This window comes from Tachysurus fulvidraco, chromosome 2, assembly GCF_022655615.1.
Source record: "Tachysurus fulvidraco isolate hzauxx_2018 chromosome 2, HZAU_PFXX_2.0, whole genome shotgun sequence".
In the NCBI taxonomy this organism is placed as follows: Eukaryota; Metazoa; Chordata; class Actinopteri; order Siluriformes; family Bagridae; genus Tachysurus; species Tachysurus fulvidraco.
In genome coordinates this window covers 34,724,818-34,747,553 of record NC_062519.1, presented here as the reverse complement: position 1 = coordinate 34,747,553, position 22,736 = coordinate 34,724,818, and the positions used below count along the sequence as shown (strand labels likewise).

General features: G+C 38.4%; 2 protein-coding genes across 10 annotated transcripts in view; one reads left to right on the top strand and one right to left on the bottom strand.

The window, feature by feature from the left end:
• Nucleotides 1-479: 479 nt before the first annotated feature.
• Nucleotides 480-11,842, bottom strand: asb7 (ankyrin repeat and SOCS box containing 7). 6 transcript variants are annotated; one of them, XM_047807294.1, is made up of 5 exons: nt 11,710-11,842; nt 9,330-9,435; nt 6,303-6,580; nt 4,830-5,435; nt 480-2,453 (listed from the first exon to the last, which is right to left on the bottom strand). In XM_047807294.1, exons 3-5 carry the CDS (start codon nt 6,511-6,513, stop codon nt 2,314-2,316), a joined length of 957 nt encoding a protein of 318 aa, XP_047663250.1. In that variant the 5' UTR covers nt 6,514-6,580; nt 9,330-9,435; nt 11,710-11,842; the 3' UTR covers nt 480-2,313. The 6 variants fall into 6 exon arrangements, with proteins under 6 accessions (XP_047663250.1, XP_027018068.1, XP_027018080.1 ...); XM_027162267.2 differs by having other exon boundaries at nt 6,303-6,544; XM_027162279.2 differs by having other exon boundaries at nt 11,705-11,838.
• A 233-nt stretch (nt 11,843-12,075) lies between these two features.
• Nucleotides 12,076-22,736, top strand: part of cers3a (ceramide synthase 3a) — a 36,708-nt gene continuing 26,047 nt past the window's right edge. The window contains exons 1-6 of one of the 4 annotated variants that reach the window (XR_003442966.2): nt 12,076-12,818; nt 13,369-13,458; nt 14,224-14,365; nt 15,926-16,516; nt 17,312-17,498; nt 17,597-18,304. The gene's annotated coding sequence lies outside the window, so the exon portion shown is untranslated. Of the gene's footprint in view, nt 12,819-12,845; nt 13,195-13,368; nt 13,459-14,223; nt 14,366-15,925; nt 16,517-17,311; nt 17,499-17,596; nt 18,305-22,736 lie in introns of those variants that run through there. The other 3 variants (XR_003442967.2, XR_003442969.2, XM_027162226.2) reach the window with 3 other exon arrangements.

The window sequence follows — 22,736 nt, the reverse complement described above, 5'->3', positions numbered from 1 at the left end:
CTGATAAGGAATTCTGCCAAATGCTGTTAATGTAAATCAGTTGTTCCTGTAAGGCCAAGATCACTGACAAACTCTATAATGTGAAATAAATACCTACTGAAAAAGAAATTACCTCAGCATACTGAGCAGACTTTTATTAAAACAACTTTAGCACTCAAAAATGGATGCAAATGAAGCCAAAAGACAAACTAACTTAAAACAAGGATGCTGTGATAATCATTTATTCACACAATTCATCCTGGGCTAGGCAAACAGCAGTTTCTGTACATTCAGTAGTTGTTGTGGTGAAAATGTGGCGTGGAAGACGTCGAAAAGAATCAAATCTGGAATAAGTGCTTTCACCAAAAGCTTCAGCGCTTCAAAACCAAGTACACACACACACACACACGCTGTAAACAATCTTTCAAATAAAACACCGCTGAAATTTTAAATAAATGGAATCAGACTTGACTGAATCTGAGAAACCTGAAAATACAGAATTCCAATCAAAAGTATTTTTTATTCCTGTATTGAGATTCAGATGAACAGCTCACCTGTGCTCAAGTGAGAAACTTCCAGTTCAGGCCTGTAACATTGAAAGAATACAATAACCTCTATGGCAACAAATAATCCACCATTTTATTAGTACAAGGCTGAATAAAATAAAATAAAAAATCATCATTCAGCCATATACACTTCATTTTATCCTGATTTACAACAGTATCACCTTATAAAGTCCATTCAATGTGTCATCAATAAGAAGGCTGTTTAGAGACAGGCTTCCAAAGGGATGCATGGGCTTGTATACAGAACGTCAAGATTTCTGACCTGTACGCAATATTAATATTGCAAAGATATATTGTATAACCAATTATAGGCACATGCCTATTCAATACAGATGGGATGGGACAATCTGACGAAAGCTGGAAGAAGGGAATAAAATAATTACTAGATAATATTGGTGTATTTTTAAGTACTTTAACTTAACTACTACTCGATTTAATTTAATAACAAGTGAAACACCAGTTTAAAAAAAACAAAACAAAACAAAACAAAACAAACAAAAAAAGCACCTGCCGCTGAGCAACCCGAGATTCCACCCAAGTGAAGGCACGACTAAATGCTGTGGACCTTGAACTGTAAGCACTGATTTTTTTCTTCTTCCCCTAACCCCCCCCCCCCCCCCCAAAAAAAAACACAAAACAACAACAACAACAAAAAAACACTCATACATAGCCCTGACAGAGGGGAAAATTTAATTATATTCCCACAAATCCACTAATTGCTCCCAATTAGTTTGTCAATGTATGTCAATTCTAAAAATGCAAAACAAACCCCAAAAAAATTAAGACTTAAAAAAAAAAAAGCCACACAACCATTCAACAAAAAAAATTCTTAACACTTTATGATACAAGAGTTCATAGCTTAAATAATTCTAGAAAAATATCTGCTGTACATATGACACAATTATATACACCGTGTAGTCCTGGTTAATGAGTTCCATACGAGGAAACCAAGACTTCAAGTTGGGAAAAAAATCTGAAGTTCAAATCACAGTTTTAATGCTTGCTCCACAAGTTGAATAGTTTGCATTTAATGTGACTGTTAAGTCGGTACACCTTCAAAATGTGCTGAATTGTTAATAGTCAAGTGGAAGAAGGTGCACTATTGACTTCAAAAGATGAAAGCTCAAAGTCCAGACATCTTTCAACAACAACAACAAAAAAGGTCAGTAAGTTAGTTAAAAAAAGTAGTTTCTATATCTAACGTATGCTTGAAACTAGTAAATGTAATGCTTTGTGTTTACGCCTGTTTATCAAAAGCTCTGAAATAGTTCTACCATTACGGATTTGTGAATATGAAATGTGTATAAGTAAAACGAGTATTCTGAAACTGGTGTAATAAACTACAAAATCTGAGCTTGAATTTAAAAAAAAAAAATCAATTTCCATTTTCAAATAATTTAATTATAATTAACAACATATCAAATGCCATGAAAAATATAAGGGTGATAAGATCATAACATCAGCTTTAGATCCAACCCTCAATTCCATCCTAACACCAGGGTGTTATCACTATGTTCAATAAAATATGTTGAATTTCATTTTCCCTTCACGGGTCAACAATCGAACGATGAACATGAGCTGGGGTTCAGTGTCTGTGATGAGTAGCTTGGCTATATTTCCAGATCAGATGACAGAACAAACATCACGCAATGGTTGGAGAAAACAATCCTCTGCTTGGGGTTGAGAACAGAAAGGAAAATGAGAGGTTGCATAGTCTGTACTAGAGAATCTGTTCCTGTGCTGATGCCTGGAGTTGTCCGGACCTCTGTCAGACGTTGTCAAACTTGTGTTTTAAGTAGTCTTTCATCACCTTGGCAATAGGCAAGTCCTCCAGGAACTTTAAGCTTTGAAGGCCTATGCACTGACGAATCTTTATCCGACACAGGTCCTGCAATGTCCTGGGTTGACCTGGAGAAAAAGAAAAGATTTGGTAGGGTCAGTGTTACATGGACAACTTTCCTACTCGTCCTACAAAACAAGAGATCCAAAGATGAACATATAATCCAAAATATCAGATGTTAGTCCAAGATGCAGGCACTAAAAGATTTCTGCATAACTCCTGTTTTTAATACTTCAGTTCCCATATGCATGTTACTCACAAACAGGACAAACTGTAATGTTGTATATTAACTGCAAGAGAAAGAGAGAAAGAGTGAGAGAGAGAGAGAGAGAGAGAGAGATGGGATAATATTTCACAACTGTTATAACCTAAATGAAAGTAGGATTTGTTTCCTGGATGCTCCGGAACAGTGATTAGAAATACAGGAAATAAAAGAGACTGTATGCCATCAGTATGTCAGTTGTCCCTTCGTCAGTTAATGTTCCTCTTCTCTGGTTGTCCACAACACATCCAGTCGTTTTGAATTTGGCAATAAGTTTGGCAGCGGTGTCGTGGGTGATATGCTTGCCAGGTTTCCAGCCAGGACAATGTTTGCCAATGACGTACAATAAGTCCCTGTTAATTACATAAGGAATAATGCACTTGGAGGAGGGGGGGCATGGTGGCTTAGAGTTTAGCATGTTTTCCTCGCACATCACTTCCTGTTCTTTAGGGGTTTGTCCACTACTCCAAAGACACGTGTTGTAATCTGTGGCATTACTATTTTGTTTGTAATGTGTGAAAGAGTGTGATCTGTGCCCTGTGATGGGACGACAATCCTTCCAGGGTGTCCCCCGCCTTGTGCCCCGAGTCCCTGTGACCCTGTGTAAGATAATCGGTACAGAAGATGGACAGAAGAATTATTAGTATTAAAATGTAAGATGGGTGCATGCCTGTACTTAAGACAAAAAAGGCCCTATTTCAGCCTCTGTTTCTTGTCCAGAAAGATCTGAAACTTCAAGGCCACTGGCTCTGTGCCCCCCTCTATCTGTTGTCTTAAGGATGTGAAGGAAGTCAACAAACGAGTTCCAGGAATCCAGCGCAGGCACTTTATCAGTTCTAATGTTGGAGCTCGTCCTGCCCCCGCACTGTGGCACAGACACAAACAGAGGCAGCTGGGAAAACCACTACAAAGGCCTGGGCAGGACCATCTGCAGATGCTGTGTACTGTCACTCACAGAAGCTTAGAGGGAGGAAAAGATCAGCACACAATCCATTCAAAAATGCTGCCTGTCAGGCTTCAATAAAAGTGTTTTTTTCTAATCGATAACCGGGCTGAAAGGCGATCTGGTTAACGGTTGGGCTTGAATAGACCCCGCAGTGCATGAGGGGCTGAGACGGCCAGCTTTGATATGGTGATATCAAAGTTGAAGCAGAGAGCAGGAATGCGGCCATTGTTGTCTACTAGATCATTAGTGCTTCAGGGGATACGGCTCGCTTTTCTCACACGCTGGATTGTTCGCACGGGCAAACGGGGCTTGCTTTAGCCGTGCTCTGGCCACTGCTCCTGTTCTACTTACTTACTAACAGTACGTTCACTCTTTTATTCTATTCCTTCAAAGAAACAGAAACCAACGACGATAGCCATGTATTAGCATTAATATAAACCCTAAAACCTTATCAGCTAAAACTTAAAATATTCATAATCCATGGGGCATTGAGGTAATTCCAACAACATTTTAAAAACATCCCAATTCAGCTGAGGAAAAGGTGGAATCTCAAATGACCTTAAATATTGAGTGCTTGAGGATTTCCCCTCATGTAGGGCTGGATGATGCACAGTCTGTTAGTCATGATCACAATTCTAGAGTTGGCCAAACTGATAAAGAAAAAGAAACTGAAAACTAAAAATGGTGGTCACAGGAAATCCAGATAATCCCACAAAAATTTTGCAACTATTTCCACGCAACTCCAATCTCCATCCATCTTCTGTAATGCTGATCTTATACAAGGCCACTGGCAACCTGGGGTGTTTAATAGGGCACAAGACAGGGGACAACCTTAACAGTTTCTTGTCACACACAGAGAGACACACACAGACTATTATTGTCAGAGCATGACAATAATATGTAGTAGGACCTGACAGAAATAGTGATTTAGGGTTCAGAGTTAAAGACCTTGTGGAAAGCATGTAATTTTAAAAAAATGCTCCACAGGAAAGTGACTGATACCTGTGATGCTCCTAATGCTTCATATCTTAGCAGCCACTAATCATTTGGAGAAATTGAATTTGTTTTTACTCTTCAAAATAATGTGATATCTTCACCTGTATCGTGTTGCTCACGAGCATTTGGCTATGGTCTGACTGTAATAAATGATAAACAGGTAACACAGGGCACACGAACAGACCTAATTCTCTTCAAACCTCATCCTCATTTCAGAAAATCTCATATCGGAGTACGTACGCGTAACCTCCTGCAGAAAGTCGAGGCAGGGCCGGCTGGCGCGGGACATGCTGACTGAGACGGCGGCGGGTGTCTGACCCTCATAATTGCGTGTGTTTGTGTCAGCACCGTAGGCGTAGAGAAGCTGTGCACAGAGCACGTCATCACGCAGAGCCGAGAGGTGAAGTGGCGTCTGACCGTCCTCCACACGGCCGAGGTTGGTGTCTGCCCCGCGTTGTAGGAACATACGGCAGTACGCGTGGTTGCCCTTGATAACGGCGTAGCGCAGCAGGAAGCCGTTCTGCACATCGATGTTAGCGTGGTGGTCAAGCAGCAGCCGCACGCAGCTCGAGCGCTCTCGGATAATGGCCAGCTGCAGCGGTGTAGTGCCCTTGTCGCTCAGCGGATCTACATCGGCATGGAACTCCAAGAGCAGCCGCACAAATGAGTCGCGTCCGTAGTGTGCAGCCACATGCAGTGGCGTCCAGCCGTCATTGCTCTTGGCATTGATGATGTCGCCACGGTGCTCCGATTCCAGCATGAGGCGAGCAATGCGCGCGCGTCCGTGCATGGCAGCATAGTGCAGCGCTGTGAAACCGCCAATGAAGTCTTTTACTGTTGGGTCGGCTGTAGATTAAAAAAAAAACACAAAAACAGACAGTAAATTTAACTCAGTAACACAAGTTTCCTTAATAACCTACAGATCAAGGATCTCAATACAAATAAAACACAGTATCCACTTCATCCATTCATTCATTTTCTACCGCTTATCCGAACTTCTCGGGTCACGGGGAGCCTGTGCCTATCTCAGGCGTCCACGTCAGTCTCAGCAAATCATACTATATATATATATCAGTCTCCCTTTTTCCCCCCAAGCTTCTTTATGGTTGTAGACTTAAAATGGCAAAACCAATCAACCTTTTCATATGTAAACTACTGCAAACTATTACGGTAGATAATTGTATAACTACTTAAAATACTGAAAAACAGTGTTTGGGTTAAGATCTTGTGAACTTTGGGTTAAGATCTTGGGTTGATCTTAAGAACACAAAGAGGCTCTACTTCAAATAACAACATTCAATAATTTTGTGGTAAGCATAGTTTAGAAATTCTTTTTTATATTATTTCCTGTTACCATGGATACGCTCCAGATTATTTTGGAAGTGATTAAAAAGAAGCAAGATTATAAAACAATATATATTTCCATAATCTTACATCAGCTACAGAGTAAAAAAAACTATGTAAACATGGGAACAGGATATTGTGTGTTCTGCTCTATATCCTGTCCCTTTTGCATTCAAGTACGTTTCTCTGGTTCGGTTACTCACTGAGACAGTTTCACGACGCCATCTAGCTTTTGAAACGAATCCCTGCACCCAGAATAATCCCGTAACAGTACATCAGTGTCATTTTGATTCTTACTGAAGAGGACAAACTCTGTAATTTAGCTGAACCATTTTATACACTTGTACATAAAACGCCCAGGCCGCCTACCACCGTGCTCGAGAAAGACTCGGACGCAGCGCTCCTTGCCCTTGGCGGCGGAGAAATGCAGCAGCGTCCAGCCGTTGGCGTCCCTGATCTTGGGCGAATAGCCCTGCTCCAGCATCTTGCGCACGGTGTAGACATCGCCGGCTGCCACCGCCGCCTGGATCTGCAGCTCCTCCTGCAGGTCCGGGTTCCTTCTGAAGTGATGGTTCAGCATCCTGTCACATTGCGCAGCCCCTCCTGTGTCCCTGGACACAGATACAGGAGCACAGCAAGAGACGACACTGAAAATCAGTAAAAATCAGCACACGACAGACAGACAGACTTTAAAGTGTGGTGTGTGTGTATATTATATATATATATATATATATATATATATATATATATATATATATATATATATATATATATACACACACACACAGTGCCTTGTGAAAGTATTCGGCCCCCTTGAACTTTGCGACCTTTTGCCCCATTTCAGGCTTCAAACATAATGATATGAAACTGTAATTTTTTTGTGAAGAATCAACAACAAGTGGGACACAATCATGAAGTGGAACGAAATTTATTGGATATTTCAAACTTTTTTAACAAATCAAAAACTGAAAAATTGGGTGTGCAAAATTATTCGGCCCCCTTAAGTTAATACTTTGTAGCGCCACCTTTTGCTGCGATTACAGCTGTAAGTCGCTTGGGGTATGTCTCTATCAGTTTTGCACATCGAGAGACTGAAATTTTTGCCCATTCCTCCTTGCAGAACAGCTTGAGCTCAGTGAGGTTGGATGGAGAGCGTTTGTGAACAGCAGTTTTCAGTTCTTTCCACAGATTCTCGAATGGGTTTAGGTCTGGACTTTGACTTGGCCATTATACACCTGGATATGTTTATTTTTGAACCATTCCATTGTAGATTTTGCTTTATGTTTTGGATCATTGTCTTGTTGGAAGACAAATCTCCGTCCCAGTCTCAGGTCTTTTGCAGACTCCATCAGGTTTTCTTCAAGAATGGTCCTGTATTTGGCTCCATCCATCTTCCCATCAATTTTAACCATCTTCCCTGTCCCTGCTGAAGAAAAGCAGGCCCAAACCATGATGCTGCCACCACCATGTTTGACAGTGGGGATTGTGTGTTCAGGGTGATGAGCTGTGTTGCTTTTACGCCAAACATAACGTTTTGCCTTGTTGCCAAAAAGTTCAATTTTGGTTTCATCTGACCAGAGCACCTTCTTCCACGTTTGGTGTGTCTCCCAGGTGGCTTGTGGCAAACTGTAAACGACACTTTTTATGGACATCTTTAAGAAATGGCTTTCTTCTTGCCACTCTTCCATAAGGCCAGATTTGTGCAGTATACGACTGATTATTGTCCTATGGACAGAGTCTCCCACCTCAGCTATAGATCTCTGCAGTTCATCCAGAGTGATCATGGGCCTCCTGGCTGCATCTCTGATCAGTCTTCTCCTTGTATGAGCTGAAAGTTTAGAGGGACGGCCAGGTCTTGGTAGATTTGCAGTGGTCTGATACTCTTTCCATTTCAATATTATCGCTTGCACAGTGCTCCCTGGGATGTTTAAAGCTTGGGAAATCTTTTTGTATCCAAATCCGGCTTTAAACTTCTCCACAACAGTATCTCGGACCTGCCTGGTGTGTTCCTTGTTCTTCATGATGCTCTCTGCGCTTTAAACGGACCTCTGAGACTATCACAGTGCCGGTGCATTTATACGGAGACTTATTACACACAGGTGGATTCTATTTATCATCATTAGTTATTTAGGTCAACATTGGATCATTCAGAGATCCTCACTGAACTTCTGGAGAGAGTTTGCTGCACTGAAAGTAAAGGGGCCGAATAATTTTGCACGCCCCATTTTTCAGTTTTTGATTTGTTAAAATAGTTTGAAATATCCAATAAATTTCATTCCACTTCATGATTGTGTCCCACTTGTTGTTGATTCTTCACAAAAAATTACAGTTTCATATCATTATGTTTGAAGCCTGAAATGTGGCAAAAGGTCGCAAAGTTCAAAGGGGCCGAATACTTTCGCAAGGCACTGTGTATATATATATATATAGGGCATAATAGACATAAAGCAACCAGGCAGCTAGATAGATGCATTATTCATCCTGGTATGGCATGGAATACTGAATCATTTCCTCCGGCAAACACCACAGTCACATAGATGACAATGACAAACAGCATTACACACCGAGTAAGAAATAACAATGCCAGCTGGATTCAAGAAATATGTTTTTAGATGTGATGTGAGGACAGAAGACGAAATCTTAGAAGCAAACTTTAGATGACTTGCTGACATCTGGTGAGGATGCAAATACGATGTGCCACATTAGAAACTTTGTCACAAAAGGATAGCTTGTAACGGTAACGATACAGATGTATATACTCGTTTGTATCTGTTTTAATGCACATAATATTTTAGAGCTTCACTTTCTAGCCTAGGCCAGTAGGGTACAAGCTTATCCATAAAGGGCATATCCATAGGTGCGAGAGCAGCTTTTCAATCTGACCAAGCAGAAGAAACACCTCATAGTATTTTGAAGGCCAAGATCAACCGATTTAAACCGGATTGGAAATAGCATCCACAACAGTCCTTTGCGGATTAAGGTCACTCTAGACTAGAAATGAATTGAGACCACTGCATCAACCAGATATGACCAAACTCCAAGGAATTGTTTTTATTATTATTATTTTTATATTTTGTCCTTATTACCACAACATGCAAGCCAACATACTTATTTATCATGTGTTTATAATATTTGCGTCCTCAGATGTAGAGATTTAACCAAATAATGTGTCGTATGTAAAGTGACGCAAAGTTCAAATTAAAACTTCTTTCTGGTCTCCAGCATTCACATGCATATGAATGGAAGTCAGTGGCATGAAACATGGAGAATGACTGGGCATTAAGTTTGAACACTCCATGAATAGGAAGTTAATTTTCAGAGGAATGGACAACACATTAGAGTGTCCATGTGTCTCGTGGGCTAGCTAATAGATATAGGACTAAATGAAACATTTACCTTTGATTAATGTACAGCAGATCTGAAAGGCTCTTTGCATTTCGGGTGCATTTTTTTAGTCCAGCCCAAGCGGCATCTAACTTCCTCCTGCAGAAACGTCACAAACCTGTAAGCAAAATCACAAAATCAAATTTTAACAAAAAAATAAAAATAAAACATATATAAAAAAAAGTTACTCTCCGATAGTAATGGGATGCAGTAGCTTAGTGATTAAAGTGTCAGCCTAATGACCATAATATTGTGATCTCAGGACCACAAAGCTGCCAGTGTTGAACCCCTGAGCAAGTCCATTAATTTCTCAGTCTATAAAATGAGATAAGCTTTAAGTCTCTCTGGATAAGGGACATCTGCCATAAATGTAATGTAATGTAATGTAATGTAAGGCTCAACATCTGTTCTGATATTACATTTATGGGATCCTGAAGGGTTCTACAAAGTGTTTTACATTAATACAGATATGAATTCTAAAGAACGACCATGTTCATTAACATGGGAATGATCATGTTGTTCACGTGGCTCTGCTTTCAATCATCCATCTGCAGTTACATCTTTCTGATGAAGGAGTAACCTGACGTGCCAGTGTGAAACTAAATAACTTCAGACGGTCTTATTCACAGCCATGGAGTAATCACTAATAGATTTGCACTTAAAGGGAAATATTTTTACCAATGTAGGACCTTAGTAGACAAAGAATTTGTTCGACTGTGCATTCCTACACTCATTTTTAAATGAATATTACTTTGAATGATGCTTTGTTTTCTCTGAATATGAAACTGGGTAAAGAGAAATGCTTTAGACTTTCAATAAAACAACTACAATAAACTTATGGTCTGTCCTATTTTTCACAATGTGCGCTTAATCTTTTTAGTTTTTCCTCCAAAGGCATGTGAGAAAGACACTAGAGTAAATAACCCACTTTGTGTTTATTACACCCATGCCTAACATTCACATTTCCATGCCACCAAACAATCTTTTAATATTCATGTAAACACCTCAGCTGATTAGGTCAAAAATAAACCAATAAAAAGAAAAACCATATCCATGAAAATGCAAACTGGACAACCTTCCGATACGCTACAGTCTGGGCTAGAAAAAAAATAAACCGCATCCCCGCTTCTTCATAACATCCTGTGAATTTTCTGACCACTGGCTGTGCTCCAGAAATAATCCACACATTTGTTAGCAGCATATAATCCGACGTGATGCCAAAAAAGAAGACACCTTTTTAAGTATTTTTTTCTTTATATTTGACGTAAATCAGGGGGCTTAGCCATGCTAGCCTACATGTACAGTATACCAGCCCCTTATTGTGTTATTGTCAGTTACTGATTCGCTAAACGTCATTTTTACCTCAAATAAGGTGAATTGTCGGAGTTGCTTATATAGCACAAAAAATAAATGAACTTCAGAATTTAGCAACGTCTCTATGTAGTTTTACCTACATAGGGACAAATAAGCTATGCTTAATTAACTAAAGCACGACTAGTTAGCCAATAGCCAGCTAGTTAGCAGCAACAAACAACAAAGTATTTACACGAACGCCTCCTGCTACCGAGGTTAAACAACTGAACATTACACAGTTTAACATCTGTGTACATAAATAATAAGCGATACTAAAAGTTATTGAATGACAGTCCTGTTGTCTTGGGTCTGCTTTAGATATTACATCTACATATGTTTATATAATAAACCCGTTTTCACTTATATCATTTATTCAATAAAATGGAGACCCTGTTAACAAAGATACCTCCTGTCCTCTTAACCATAATCACATAATACTTTAACGAGTGGGTATTTTTAAGTATTTATTTTTCTTTTTTTTTTTTACTGTATTTCACTTTCCTGTGTCTCCGACATGGAGTCATTAAAACCAAATCCGAATAATAATATGACTGAATCCGAATATCGCTGATAATTTAGGACGTTTTTGTCCGAGTTCTCATTAAATACACAAATAAATATCATTTTTCACTTTGAAGCGAAAATAAATGAGTCATAAAATGGTTTTATTACACAGTAACTACCCAAGATTGACGACTATAATAGCCAGACATCGCAGGAAGCCCAAGTTAGCAGGCGCCGCTAGCCAGTTGGTGTTATGAACCAGAAGCCGTTATGTTAGCTAGTGGTAGTTTTAACTAGACAATCAGGCACTTTATAGACCAATTTAACTGGTGAACCTGATGGACTCGTTCCCTGTCATTCTACAACGAAGCGAAGCGAGCAAGTCCAGTCATCACTTAGCTAAACAATAATGCAAACCTACCAGGCTAGTTAGCTAAATTAGCTTCTCCCTACAAGATAGTAACTCATTTCCACAGATGCATTGCAGATCATTTTGAACGAACTGTAAAAATAAAAGCTTGTGTTCGTACTTAACCGTATCCGGGGTGTTGTCTCAGCAACCGCTGAAAAGAAAACAATATAAAAACTATTCAAAGCTGCATACTGGGAACAAAATGCAGCTAGCCAATTAGCCGTTTACTTCGGATAGGGTGCGTGTAGCCAATCAGAAACGAAGAAGCGAACCGTCAAGTGTGTCTAACTGCTGTAAAAAAAATAAAAAATAAAAGCATCGTCTATTTGCGACCGGCGACGACTAAATTGACTACAATAACAAGTATACCTTACACTTTACCATTTTAGAACAAAAATACATGTTTTATAGAAATGTTTTCTCACGCCGCAGAAATTAATGTAACAAAGTTACCACTTATTATAATTTAATAAATTGAATACAAGGCTACAAAAAGGGAGTGGAATTGACTTCCGGCACCACGACTGACGTCATCAACTGCGACTGTTTTTGTTGCTCATGCTTGTCTTTATGGAAGAACAATGTGCATGCTGGAGGTTTATCCAACTTAATATATAACGCAAAAAACTCCTGTCTTTTCATTTGGATTAACTCCAACGCGTCGATTTGATCCCTCGTTTCTTCACTTGAGTTGAACTTGTGATGAAGTAAACACTATTTCTAATATTTGTTCAACTGTAAGAGATCCTGTATGAGTCTTTCACTACTAGTTAAGCCTATAACGTGACAGAGAGTACGATATGTTTTTATCTACAATGAGATCAAGAAGGATTTTGCCACTGAATAAAGATATGACACGTACTGCCACTTCATCTTCTCCATTTTGTGTCTCTTGCTGCTGATCATTTTGCTATATACACATGAACATGGATGCACACCATTCAAACCTGCCGGCTGTGTTTACGGATTTACGGTCTGGAGTCCTTCCTGCTTTGAGCACCGAGGAACTTGCGAGACACATTTCATCAGCCATGAAGAATTCTTTACACGTTTTACTACAATCTCCACAGAGTATGACAAATGAAGACACAGAGATGACTTGCATGTTCCTTACACTGATTGACAAGATCATCTCCAAGCTTTCTTCAGTAAATCTTCCACGAGCTGTCAGAGAGTATTGTGATGACGTCACGAAGAGACTCTTTGGGGCCTGTAATATGACAGCTGACCTTGTGAGTGTGAGCTTCCAGGGCTGTTGAAAGTGTCCTCTACTGTTTTTTTTTCCTTCTTTGTACAGGTTTCATAGTTAAAATGTGAAATTGTTTGAATTTGAAAACCAGATCCAGGAACTTCCATGATTGGTCAGCGCTTTTCAGTTTTATGGCTCTAATAAGATAAGATATGATAATATAAGATATGTTGCACCTTAATTCATCCCACAATGAGGAAATATCTTTGTTACAGCAGCAAAGAGAAAGGAATGCAAATATATAAAAGAATACAGACATAATATAATATACAGTACATATACACAACACATCATATAAATACAAAGAAGAATAAAAGACCACGAGTAGGTAGTTACGCTAACAGACATATTGCAAACAGGTAATATTGCACGTTTTTAAAATTTCTGTTATTGCACGTGTTGTTTAAAATAATTTGTTGTTGTTATTATTGCAGTTAAACAGTAATCAAGTGTGTAATTCTGGTGACTGGTTCACTGGGAGCAGCTTTGATTGTAAAGTCTTATTGATTGTGTTTTCCTTTTTATTGCTGTAGGTGTGTCTAATAAACAGCCAGGACAGGATGCTGGCTCATTTAGCTGCCAAATGCATTGCTTCTTTTGTCATATATGATATCGGATATAATGTAAGTACTCAGTTTACATACATTTTACATAAATCCCTCTACATTGCATTAATAAAGCTTCATAACACACAGCTACGGCTTATAGATAGATATTGCTAGATTGATTAATTAGATAGATATAGCTAGATTGATTAATTGATTGATTGATTGATAAACACACATACATAGGATTCTTAAAAAGTAGATAAAGCTAAAAAAAAAACCCAACTCAATTATGCATACATTGTATACAGCATACAATAATTAAACAACAGTGAGCCAGTCTAAACAGTGTGAGGAGGCGGATAAACAGGTGAAGATGAGGATAAATGTACAAATGCAAGTGACAGTTTAGTGTGTTTCACACAGAGTGTGCTATGCTATGTATATCAAATTATTAATCAAGTGATTTCCTTACGAAATGACATTGTTTTTGGGTTGATATTATCCTGAGGCGGTACTTAGTGTCCTTTTATGTGGCCATGTGTTGACAAAGGTAGTTAACGTCAAACCAGTTTGGATATTCCGTCTGGAGCTCTCTCATTAACAAGCATTTCCACCCATACAACTGCACATCATTCATCCTCATTCTGATATTTTATATGAATATTATCTGGAGCTTTTGACTAGCATCCACATCCATTTATGTATGCATTGATTGGTTAACTGCAGGTGTGTAAACTGTAGGTATATAGGTGTTCCTAACAAAGTGGACAGTAGTTGTCAGTAGTATCCAAATATTTATACTGACATTTCTTGTAAATCAGTGAATTTTGTTGATTGCAGATTGGTAGCAACTCTGTTTGGAAGATTTCCTTCAGAGAAACATTTCAGAGTTTGGATTCAAGCTGCGCCTTGGACACACACCTGTGGGCACTGACACAAGTGATTAAGAAGATACTGAAGTTAGACTGTGTTAACAAACGAGGTAACGAACAGCGCATTCAGGTTATGAGAGAAAGATCGCATTTAAGCGTTGAGCGCACACGAAGGCCACCACAAAGTCGTAATCACGAGAGAGATACGAAACATGATGGAATCAATGGATGTGTATGTAAATTTGTTGAAATTGAATGTTTATTCTGCTCAGAAGTGATTTCAGGCTAATTGCCTACAAACACATTGTGTGATTATGATATAGTGTTCAACATTAACGTTTACAGCAGCTTCATAAATCAATGAGTTTACGAATAGGTGCAGATCCAGAGCTGCGTTGTCTTGCCGTGGAGTTAATCTTGCTGTATTATTATTTTTTTTTACTTTTAAAGAGTTAGTAATTGGTAATCGTGCTCTGACTGAAGTGACTTGAATACCCCTGGCATCATAATTACGACTTAACTCGTAAATACAAAATTTCCAGGAGGACTTGAACACACAGGAAGGCCTTAAAAATATACTTTCACAATTTTAGGTGCATTTAGAATTTCAATACCAAAACAGTTTCATAACTTTTGTTACTTTAAGCAACCTTTTTTTAAAAATTACTTTTTGGTACCTTCGATGATTCTTCTGTTTTTCGTTGTTGGTAAAGGTGGGCCACTTTTATCAAACTGGATATGAACAAAATTATTTCCTAATCATGAAATTTTCATTTTAAGCTTCTACCCTTATGTCAACAACCTTCATATCATAATTTATGAGTTTCTGTTTTTCTTGTTTTGTTTTTTAAACACAGATTACATGATAAGTTGCTTACATTTATTTTCGAGTGTATGTACAAATCGTCATGAAACAATAAAAAATTAGATCGTAGTTTAAGACACACAAGACCAGGTGTTGAATTAGGACAAAAGAAATGGCACACTACGAAAGGAGGAAGTGAGTGTGCATCTGTTGTAGCTGATGAGCTGTAATGGCTGAGCTGTGCATTACTGGAAGAATTTGCTCAGAACTCATTAAGGAGATGCTCTTTATTTTCACTGCTTAGCCAGCAGTGTGTTGTTTACAATTGTTTGTGAGTGTTGTATTTAATAAGGCTTTATTCATCATCGCTAAATGCAAAGCAGCTGTGCTATCAGTCTATTTGGTCATTTACAGCCGATTTTCATTATCCACACACACACACACACACACGTCACTAGTTGGTTTCAGGGATCGCGTAAGCTCTATTCCTGCTTCTCTATATAGCACAGTTAATGACAGTCTCTTAGTTAAGCTTTTTATGTCTTGAATAAGACTTAAATGGACCCAATCAAACATCTTATTAATGTACATTAAAATGAATGAGACAGAGCACGTTACCAGGAAACTGTAAATGCAAACATTTAATTTGTGAATAAAGAAGACTGCTGACATACTGTAGATGCCGACGTTTACAAAGAAAACACAGTTAAATGACCATGAAATTATTTTGGGGGGGCACGGTGGCTTAGTGGTTAGCACGTTCGCCTCACAACATTTGATTGAGTGAGTGAGAGTGAATGAAATTATTTTGGATATAAACTGAAGAGCAAATGATAAATTGCTCTTTCTGTTTTTTGTCTTGCAGAAATTCTGTTGAAACTCCTTGCTGATTTTGAGTCATCCCTCACTTCCTTATATCCAAAGCTGCTCTTACAAGACAATCCTGATATCACATATGTGGCAGAAAATGACAGAAACTCTGTGGATTTAGAAATCAGTGTATGTGCACTGCTGGATCTTGTCGAAGTTCTCAATGCTGCAAGGATACGGCATGGCCTCTGCTCTTCTGTTCAGAGACTGGTGTTTCTCCAGACTCCAGCTCTCCTCCATCTGACGCTGACCAACATGAAGGAGTTTGTAAAGAAGCGAGCGCTGCTTTTGCTGAAGCGGATTCTCGCTAAGAGTGCAGGGGAGGAATGGGGTTTTGGGGAAAATTATTCAAAAGAGATCGATGAGGAATATGCCACTGATTTGCTGGTGATGGCTGATGCCGTGCTTCAGGAAGTAGAAGCTGGTTGGCTTCGAAAGTTCCGTGTCAACTCTCGGGCGAGTTTCTTCGGTGGGAGCAAGAGGAATGCTTCGGATGGAGAGATTAAAGATGCTGTGATGCTCAGGGCTGTAAGCCTTATTATGATCAAGTGTCTGGAGATTAAAACTCGGCATGTTTCTGCACAAGGTGAACTGGTTGTGATGTTATCTCCTTTTATATTTCTTTTACATTCAACATAATATTCTACATTGCGATCTCTAAAGTATGCATTAAAAATTTTTTACACATACGGTGCAAAGTCATAGATTTGATATAATTTAAGCTGCCACTAAACATAGTGTCGGGCGCTAAGGAGCACTAGTTACTTGCAGACAGTGATTTCTTGATACGTTCATGCAATGTAGGGATTTAAACTTTCAAGCAGATTGTTGGTGATACGGTCAGACATCCTGCTTTCCATGTTCACTGTCCATTTTCAGTTCATGATGAGTTTCATTTGACATTTCTATTGTAATCAAACAACAAGAAGATCAGGAATATGACAGATGAGATGATTGATTCTTTAATTGGAAGGGTCAGTGACTGGTGGGTTGGTGAATTGGGTTTGAGTGAGCGAGCAAGTGATTGAGATAATTATTATTACCTCATTTGAGATTCTTGGGTTCCATTTACATCCTTAAGAGTTCATTGGTTTGTTTCTCTTAACCCATAAATGAAAGAGGGTCTATGAAGCCACTGGTTTTATATATAGCACTTAACACCTTCCCTTTGAGAAAATATTTTATGTAGAGCCGATGTAGAAAGCTCCAAATGTAGGACTATCCAAGGAATCTGTATTGACACCCTGCTTTTACTGAGAGTGTATTATTATTTTTACTAATAATGTAATTATTAAGCCAACAAATATTTGCAGTTTCACACTTCCAGCAGAAGATGGCAGCCTTTCCATTTTGATCAAGCACTTGTGTTCTGATGTTTCAGGAGCCGAACTTGCCCTTGATGTTCAGCCTTTTCTAATGGAACTGCTGGTTTTTCTCCAGCAGCAGGTGCTTCAGGTCAAAGCAGTCAAACATCCCTGCTCTTGGATCTTGGTAGTGTTTGCAGATCAGGATGACGACCTGATAGAATCAGCCAAGGTTTTAATGACCTTGTATTTACATCAGGAAAGGTGAGATACCAGTAATGTTGAGGAGGTTGATGTTTAGTTATGTGATTTTCATTCGTTTTTATTAACAGGCACTGAAGTAATGACCTTTTCACTTTTAGTTTGAGTTCCTCAGAACCGGCAGCATGTGAGTGGGGATGTAACCCTCATTGTCACTTTACTCTCCTACTCCGAAGTCTCTCCTTTGACCACACCGTCCTCCTGGACTTCCTTATTTCCAATGAAACCTGCTTCTTGGAGTACTGCGTCCTCTACCTGAAGAATTTACGTGACCACTGGCAAGATTTCTGTAATGCGTGCTGTCGTATTGAAAAGTCGGAGACACACCCACTTTTTTCTGAAGCGTCAATCACTTCACCTTCTCAGTCAAAAGTTGCTGGATTCAGGCCAAGCCTGGTTGATTATGAGAGCTCAGAGGATTCTGAGAATGAAGACAGAAGTGTGTCAAACCTCCAGATGAGAAGGAATGCTGAGGAACCAGTAGCAGAGATCGACATGAGAAAAGCCGGAGAAAGGGCTAGGTCTAGATCGGCAGATACAGTGGAGAAAATAAGCACTGTCTCTTCAGAGGGTCTGAGGGGAAATGTCATGATGTGCCTTAGTGAGTTAAGGACTGTAATCAGCAGACTTCACAGCAGGGGGCTGTTCCCGTACAACCCTAGTTCTCTTCTTAAATTGCTGCTGGCTATTGAGACTAAAGGTCAATTGGAAAAGCCAATAGCACCACAACTTAAATAATTTAACTGTGTTAATGATGTACAGCTAACCATTATCCTCAGAGAAGATGAGCTTCCTCTATCAACACCCTAGTAAGTAATTAAAAAATCTTTTCATACAGTTTCTTATTAAAAAAAGAACAAACAGAATTTTCTTGTTTGATGTGATGCATCTTTTACTTATGCACTTCAGGGCAATAAATATTAAAACTGATTGGGTTTTGTGTATGGAAGTGTTAATGGAATCTGTGGTAACTGCGGTTCTACCACTGACTGGTGGTCCAGCACCATGTTTCACAATGAATGGAGTCCATTCATTGTGAACTGAATTTTACCTCCCCCCCGACACACACACACACACACACACACACACACACACACACACACACACACACACACACACACACACACACACACACACAATGGGTAGGCTAATAAAGGGCCCTGCTATGTCATGCTTGTCTTCTGGCCATTCAAGAAGAAGGAAGAAGCAGATTGCCATTTAAACCGTATATAGCTGGTGCAGTATTCATTGAAATGAAACATCATGCTAGATATGTAGCTGGTGCTACATAAAACAACAGAACTAACGGCTAAGTTAAAACAGTTCCACATACAGCCATAAACACAATTGACCTGAGCAGCCATGGTGATTTCCTTCTGAATTGATAAAGACTATGGTAAAGTCCTCACAATGGTTTGCATAGCAACACAGAGCAACTTACGTACATACAACTCAGCAGTTGCGGGTTAATCACCTTGCTTAATTTGCATAGCACTGTTAACAATGGGCATTGTCTCAAAGGAGCTTTAAACATAAGAAATGCAGAACATAAGAAATATAAGACAAAAGGTATAATACAGAGATCAATATAATACTTAAATACAAGATTAATATTACACTTATATTTTATTGTTTTTGTATTCATCCCCAATAAGCAAGCCTGTGGTGACTATAGCGACTGAGCTAGCACTTCCCTTACCAGGAAATAACTAACATTACTAATAAGAATACACTGAGAATGAGAATTTCTATTGACCATACAGAGCACCATCAGGCACATGGGCTTTGATAAAGCAGCCAGATTTCAAACTGAAATCCCTGTTTGCCACCCATCAGCTAGGCATACCATATGTCAAAAAGCATGTAACGGATATAGGCACTTTTTCATGTTCGCAGTTAAACTGACGCCCTGCCCACATAAATTGGCGTCTACCTAGTAAATTTGGTCACATAAAAATTATGGCTTTTAATACCAGTCATGGTTTGCATACACTGAGTAATGTACTACATTTCCCTGTTCAGTAGAATTCAGCATTTAATACCAGGACTTACATGACATTCATTATATATTAATGTCTACTAAATCATTTCATAGACAGTTGTTCTTTCCAAAGCAAATCAGGTTTTTATGTATTTATGCACTCTTTCTACTGTTTCTCTAGTCATGGCTAATGCACAGAGATTTGTAAAGCAGGCACTTCACATATGTGAAATCAAAAGCTAATTTAAAAACTGATATAATTTAACAAACATCATCTAACTGTTCATTTTGGTACAGCTTGGAGATTTAGCATTTATTTAGCATTTATGAAAGGAGTCTTCTGAGTCAATGCATTGTAACTGTAAGGTCTGGTTGAAGAAGGCTGGACACAAGTGCATAAACTCACTGTACTGTTTATTCAGGTAAATCCATTAATCATCATCATAGTCTATAGCAGGGTCATAACACAGACAGGCAGAAATTAACAAGGTATTTCCATAGACATGCACAACATGAGAAAACAAATGAGGGCCTGGAGGAGTCATGGATTCTACAATAAAAGATAAATGATACAACTTAGCGAAGACGTAAAGGGACCAGAGGGTGTACATACAAAAAGTGATTAAGGAAGAACAGATGAGTAGAGTTGGTACAGACCCCAGTCACAATACAGGAATGGAAACAAGACACAAATATGTACAAAAGAACATGACACACTAAACAAAGAAACAGAGGGCAGGAGAATCAACACAAAACATTAACAGCATGTAGGAATGTCCAACATAGAATGTGTGACCTTCTGTAATGCTTTGTCACAGAAACAGTCAGCCAAGGAACAATGCCAGTGTTCCAGTTCATCTAAAAGGTTTTCAGGTCAGGTCTCTCTGTAGCATTTTGAGTTGTTCCCCTTTAACCTTGGCAAATTGATCTACATGGTCAGCCAGTGTCTCGTGGGATTGTTGTGGGTGAAGCCGCTCGGAGACTGTCGTGTCTTCTTTGAACCAATGTTTTGTCGGTCAGCTGTATGGTCTGGTATTTATCAGCAATCAGGTCTGTGCTGAACTCAGAGTTTGCGATGACCCATTAGTTCCTCGGGAGCTCTCGGCTGCACTGTTATAAACTGTTGTAGAAAGGAAATTATTTACATTTACATTATTTACTGTAAAGTGTCACCCAAATGAGGATGGGTTCCCTTCTGAGCCTGGTTCCTCTCAATGTTTCTTCCTCATATCACCTCAGAGATTTTTCCTTGCCACCGTCACCTCCGGCTTGGTTAATAGGGATAGGGATAGATATATAGTGTTTTAAATTTTAAGTTAATATTTTTTAAATTAATTTTAAACTCCAATTGTATATATTCATTTATTTATTCATATCCTTATATTTTTTCTTATTATATATTTATTTATTTTCTCTCTCTCTTCTGTTTCCATACTTCTTTAAAGCTGCTTTGAGACAATTGGAATCGTTAAAAGCGCTATACAAATAAATGTCCATATGCACCTTGACATTTGTGCATAATTGTTGTTTTGCTTGAATAAGTTTGCACCATTCAATTCTGGTGAAAGTCATTCTATTTATTCATGGTCCTGCTATATTTTAAAAATAGTTTGGGGAAGGCAGGAATATGGGGGCTTTGGTCAGACATCTGTATATTTTTGGCCCTATAGTGTATTTATTGAAATATCATTGCACCTATGTCTATGGCAGTTATGTTGGATTCTAGTACAATGTGACATACACTGGTCTCCAACACAGACACTGGGCACTAACCAATAACACATGCAACTTCTCAAACCTACACCAAAAGAAGCTGCCTTACATAAAAACCAATTGTATGCACATCATCCATTTGTTACTGATCAGAAGGCCAGGGTTTCAAGCCCCAGTACAAGAAGTTGGCTAATATTGAGCCCTTAAGCAAGGTTCTTACCTCTCTCAGCTCCTGTGGAACAGTATCATGGCTGACTCTGTGCTCTGATTCACTTTCTTACAAGTTTGGAAATGCAAAGATATAAATTTAACATTAATGTATATGTGACAAACAAATGCTTCTTCTTATAGATATTTAGACAGGCAAGATCAGCAAACTGTTTAGTCCCAAGTGCATGTGACATTTAAGACGTTACACATTTTTTAAACAGGTTTTTAACTAGTTTTTGCAGTTCTCTAAATATTTCTTTCTTGTGCCATCTCAGGGAATTTTTGTTGCCACTGTCAAGCTGACTATGATTATAGCGCACGGCATTATTATACATGACAGAGAGCACTATGCATTAGTTAATTGTTTAATCTTGCAGTTATGATGTCTGCATTCATTATATTTTTTTCATGTTTAGTGTTTAGAGTACTTGAGTAAACATGAAATAATATACCTCTGTATATTATGTCAGCAGGAATAGACTTCACATCAGGCAAATCAGGTACATGAAAAAAATGAGGAAATCTTATATTTAGATGGTAAACATGAAATTCATAGCTTGAAACAAATACAGAAATAGACGGGTTTATTGCAGGAAAAAACTATTAGAGAATGCTGAATGTTTATGGAAATCTAATCATAAATAGAAAAGTAGGAAATTTCATAAAATTGTTTATAAAAACGTTTGTTATTTAAAAACAAATAGTGAGCATTATATTAGCACTACATCAGGCGCTAACATCAAATTTGACCTTATGCATGTTACAAGCTCTGCTGTAATTGATAATGCAAATCTAAATCATTTAAAGTCATATTTCATAAATATTAGACCCAAAATAAATCAGAAATGAGCTTTATGTAATGTGATATTTTTTATATTTATTATATGAGTCACAAACTCTTATAAATATATTAGTTAGTTTGTTTTTTTAATTAAACTGAACATGAATAGGCATGGCATACTCTCCTCGTGTATCTTAAACCCCAGTTTAATAAAATAAACATTAATAAAATTTTCATCAGAATTTACACAGAAATGTCCAGCCTTAGTACAATTGCTGCTTCATGCTCTATAAAAACCTGTTTAAAACATGATACAAATGCAAAAAATCTAGCTTTCTGTATATGCTATCGGAAAATGTTTGGCTAATATTTAATTCACAAACAATCTGAATCTTTTTTTTCAATCTGAGTCATTTTGAGAAACATTATAGAGAAATCTTTATCACTGTTATCATTTAAAAAGTGGCATTTAGGTGTTTTTCAATATTTACTGTTGAAAGTAATTAGGGTATAGCAGTTAGCTAAGCCTGACAGAAAAGCGCGGGGTGTGTGTGTG

Coding starts and splice junctions, on each gene's coding strand:
- asb7 (XM_047807294.1), bottom strand. CDS start 6,513: ATGCTGAACCATCACTTCAGAAGGAACCCGGACCTGCAGGAGGAGCTG. Junction 5,436..6,302: donor AGTCTTTCTCGAGCACGGTG/GTAGGCGGCCTG, acceptor TTTAATCTACAG/CCGACCCAACAGTAAAAGAC. Junction 2,454..4,829: donor CTTTCTGCAGGAGGTTACGC/GTACGTACTCCG, acceptor CTTTTTCTCCAG/GTCAACCCAGGACATTGCAG.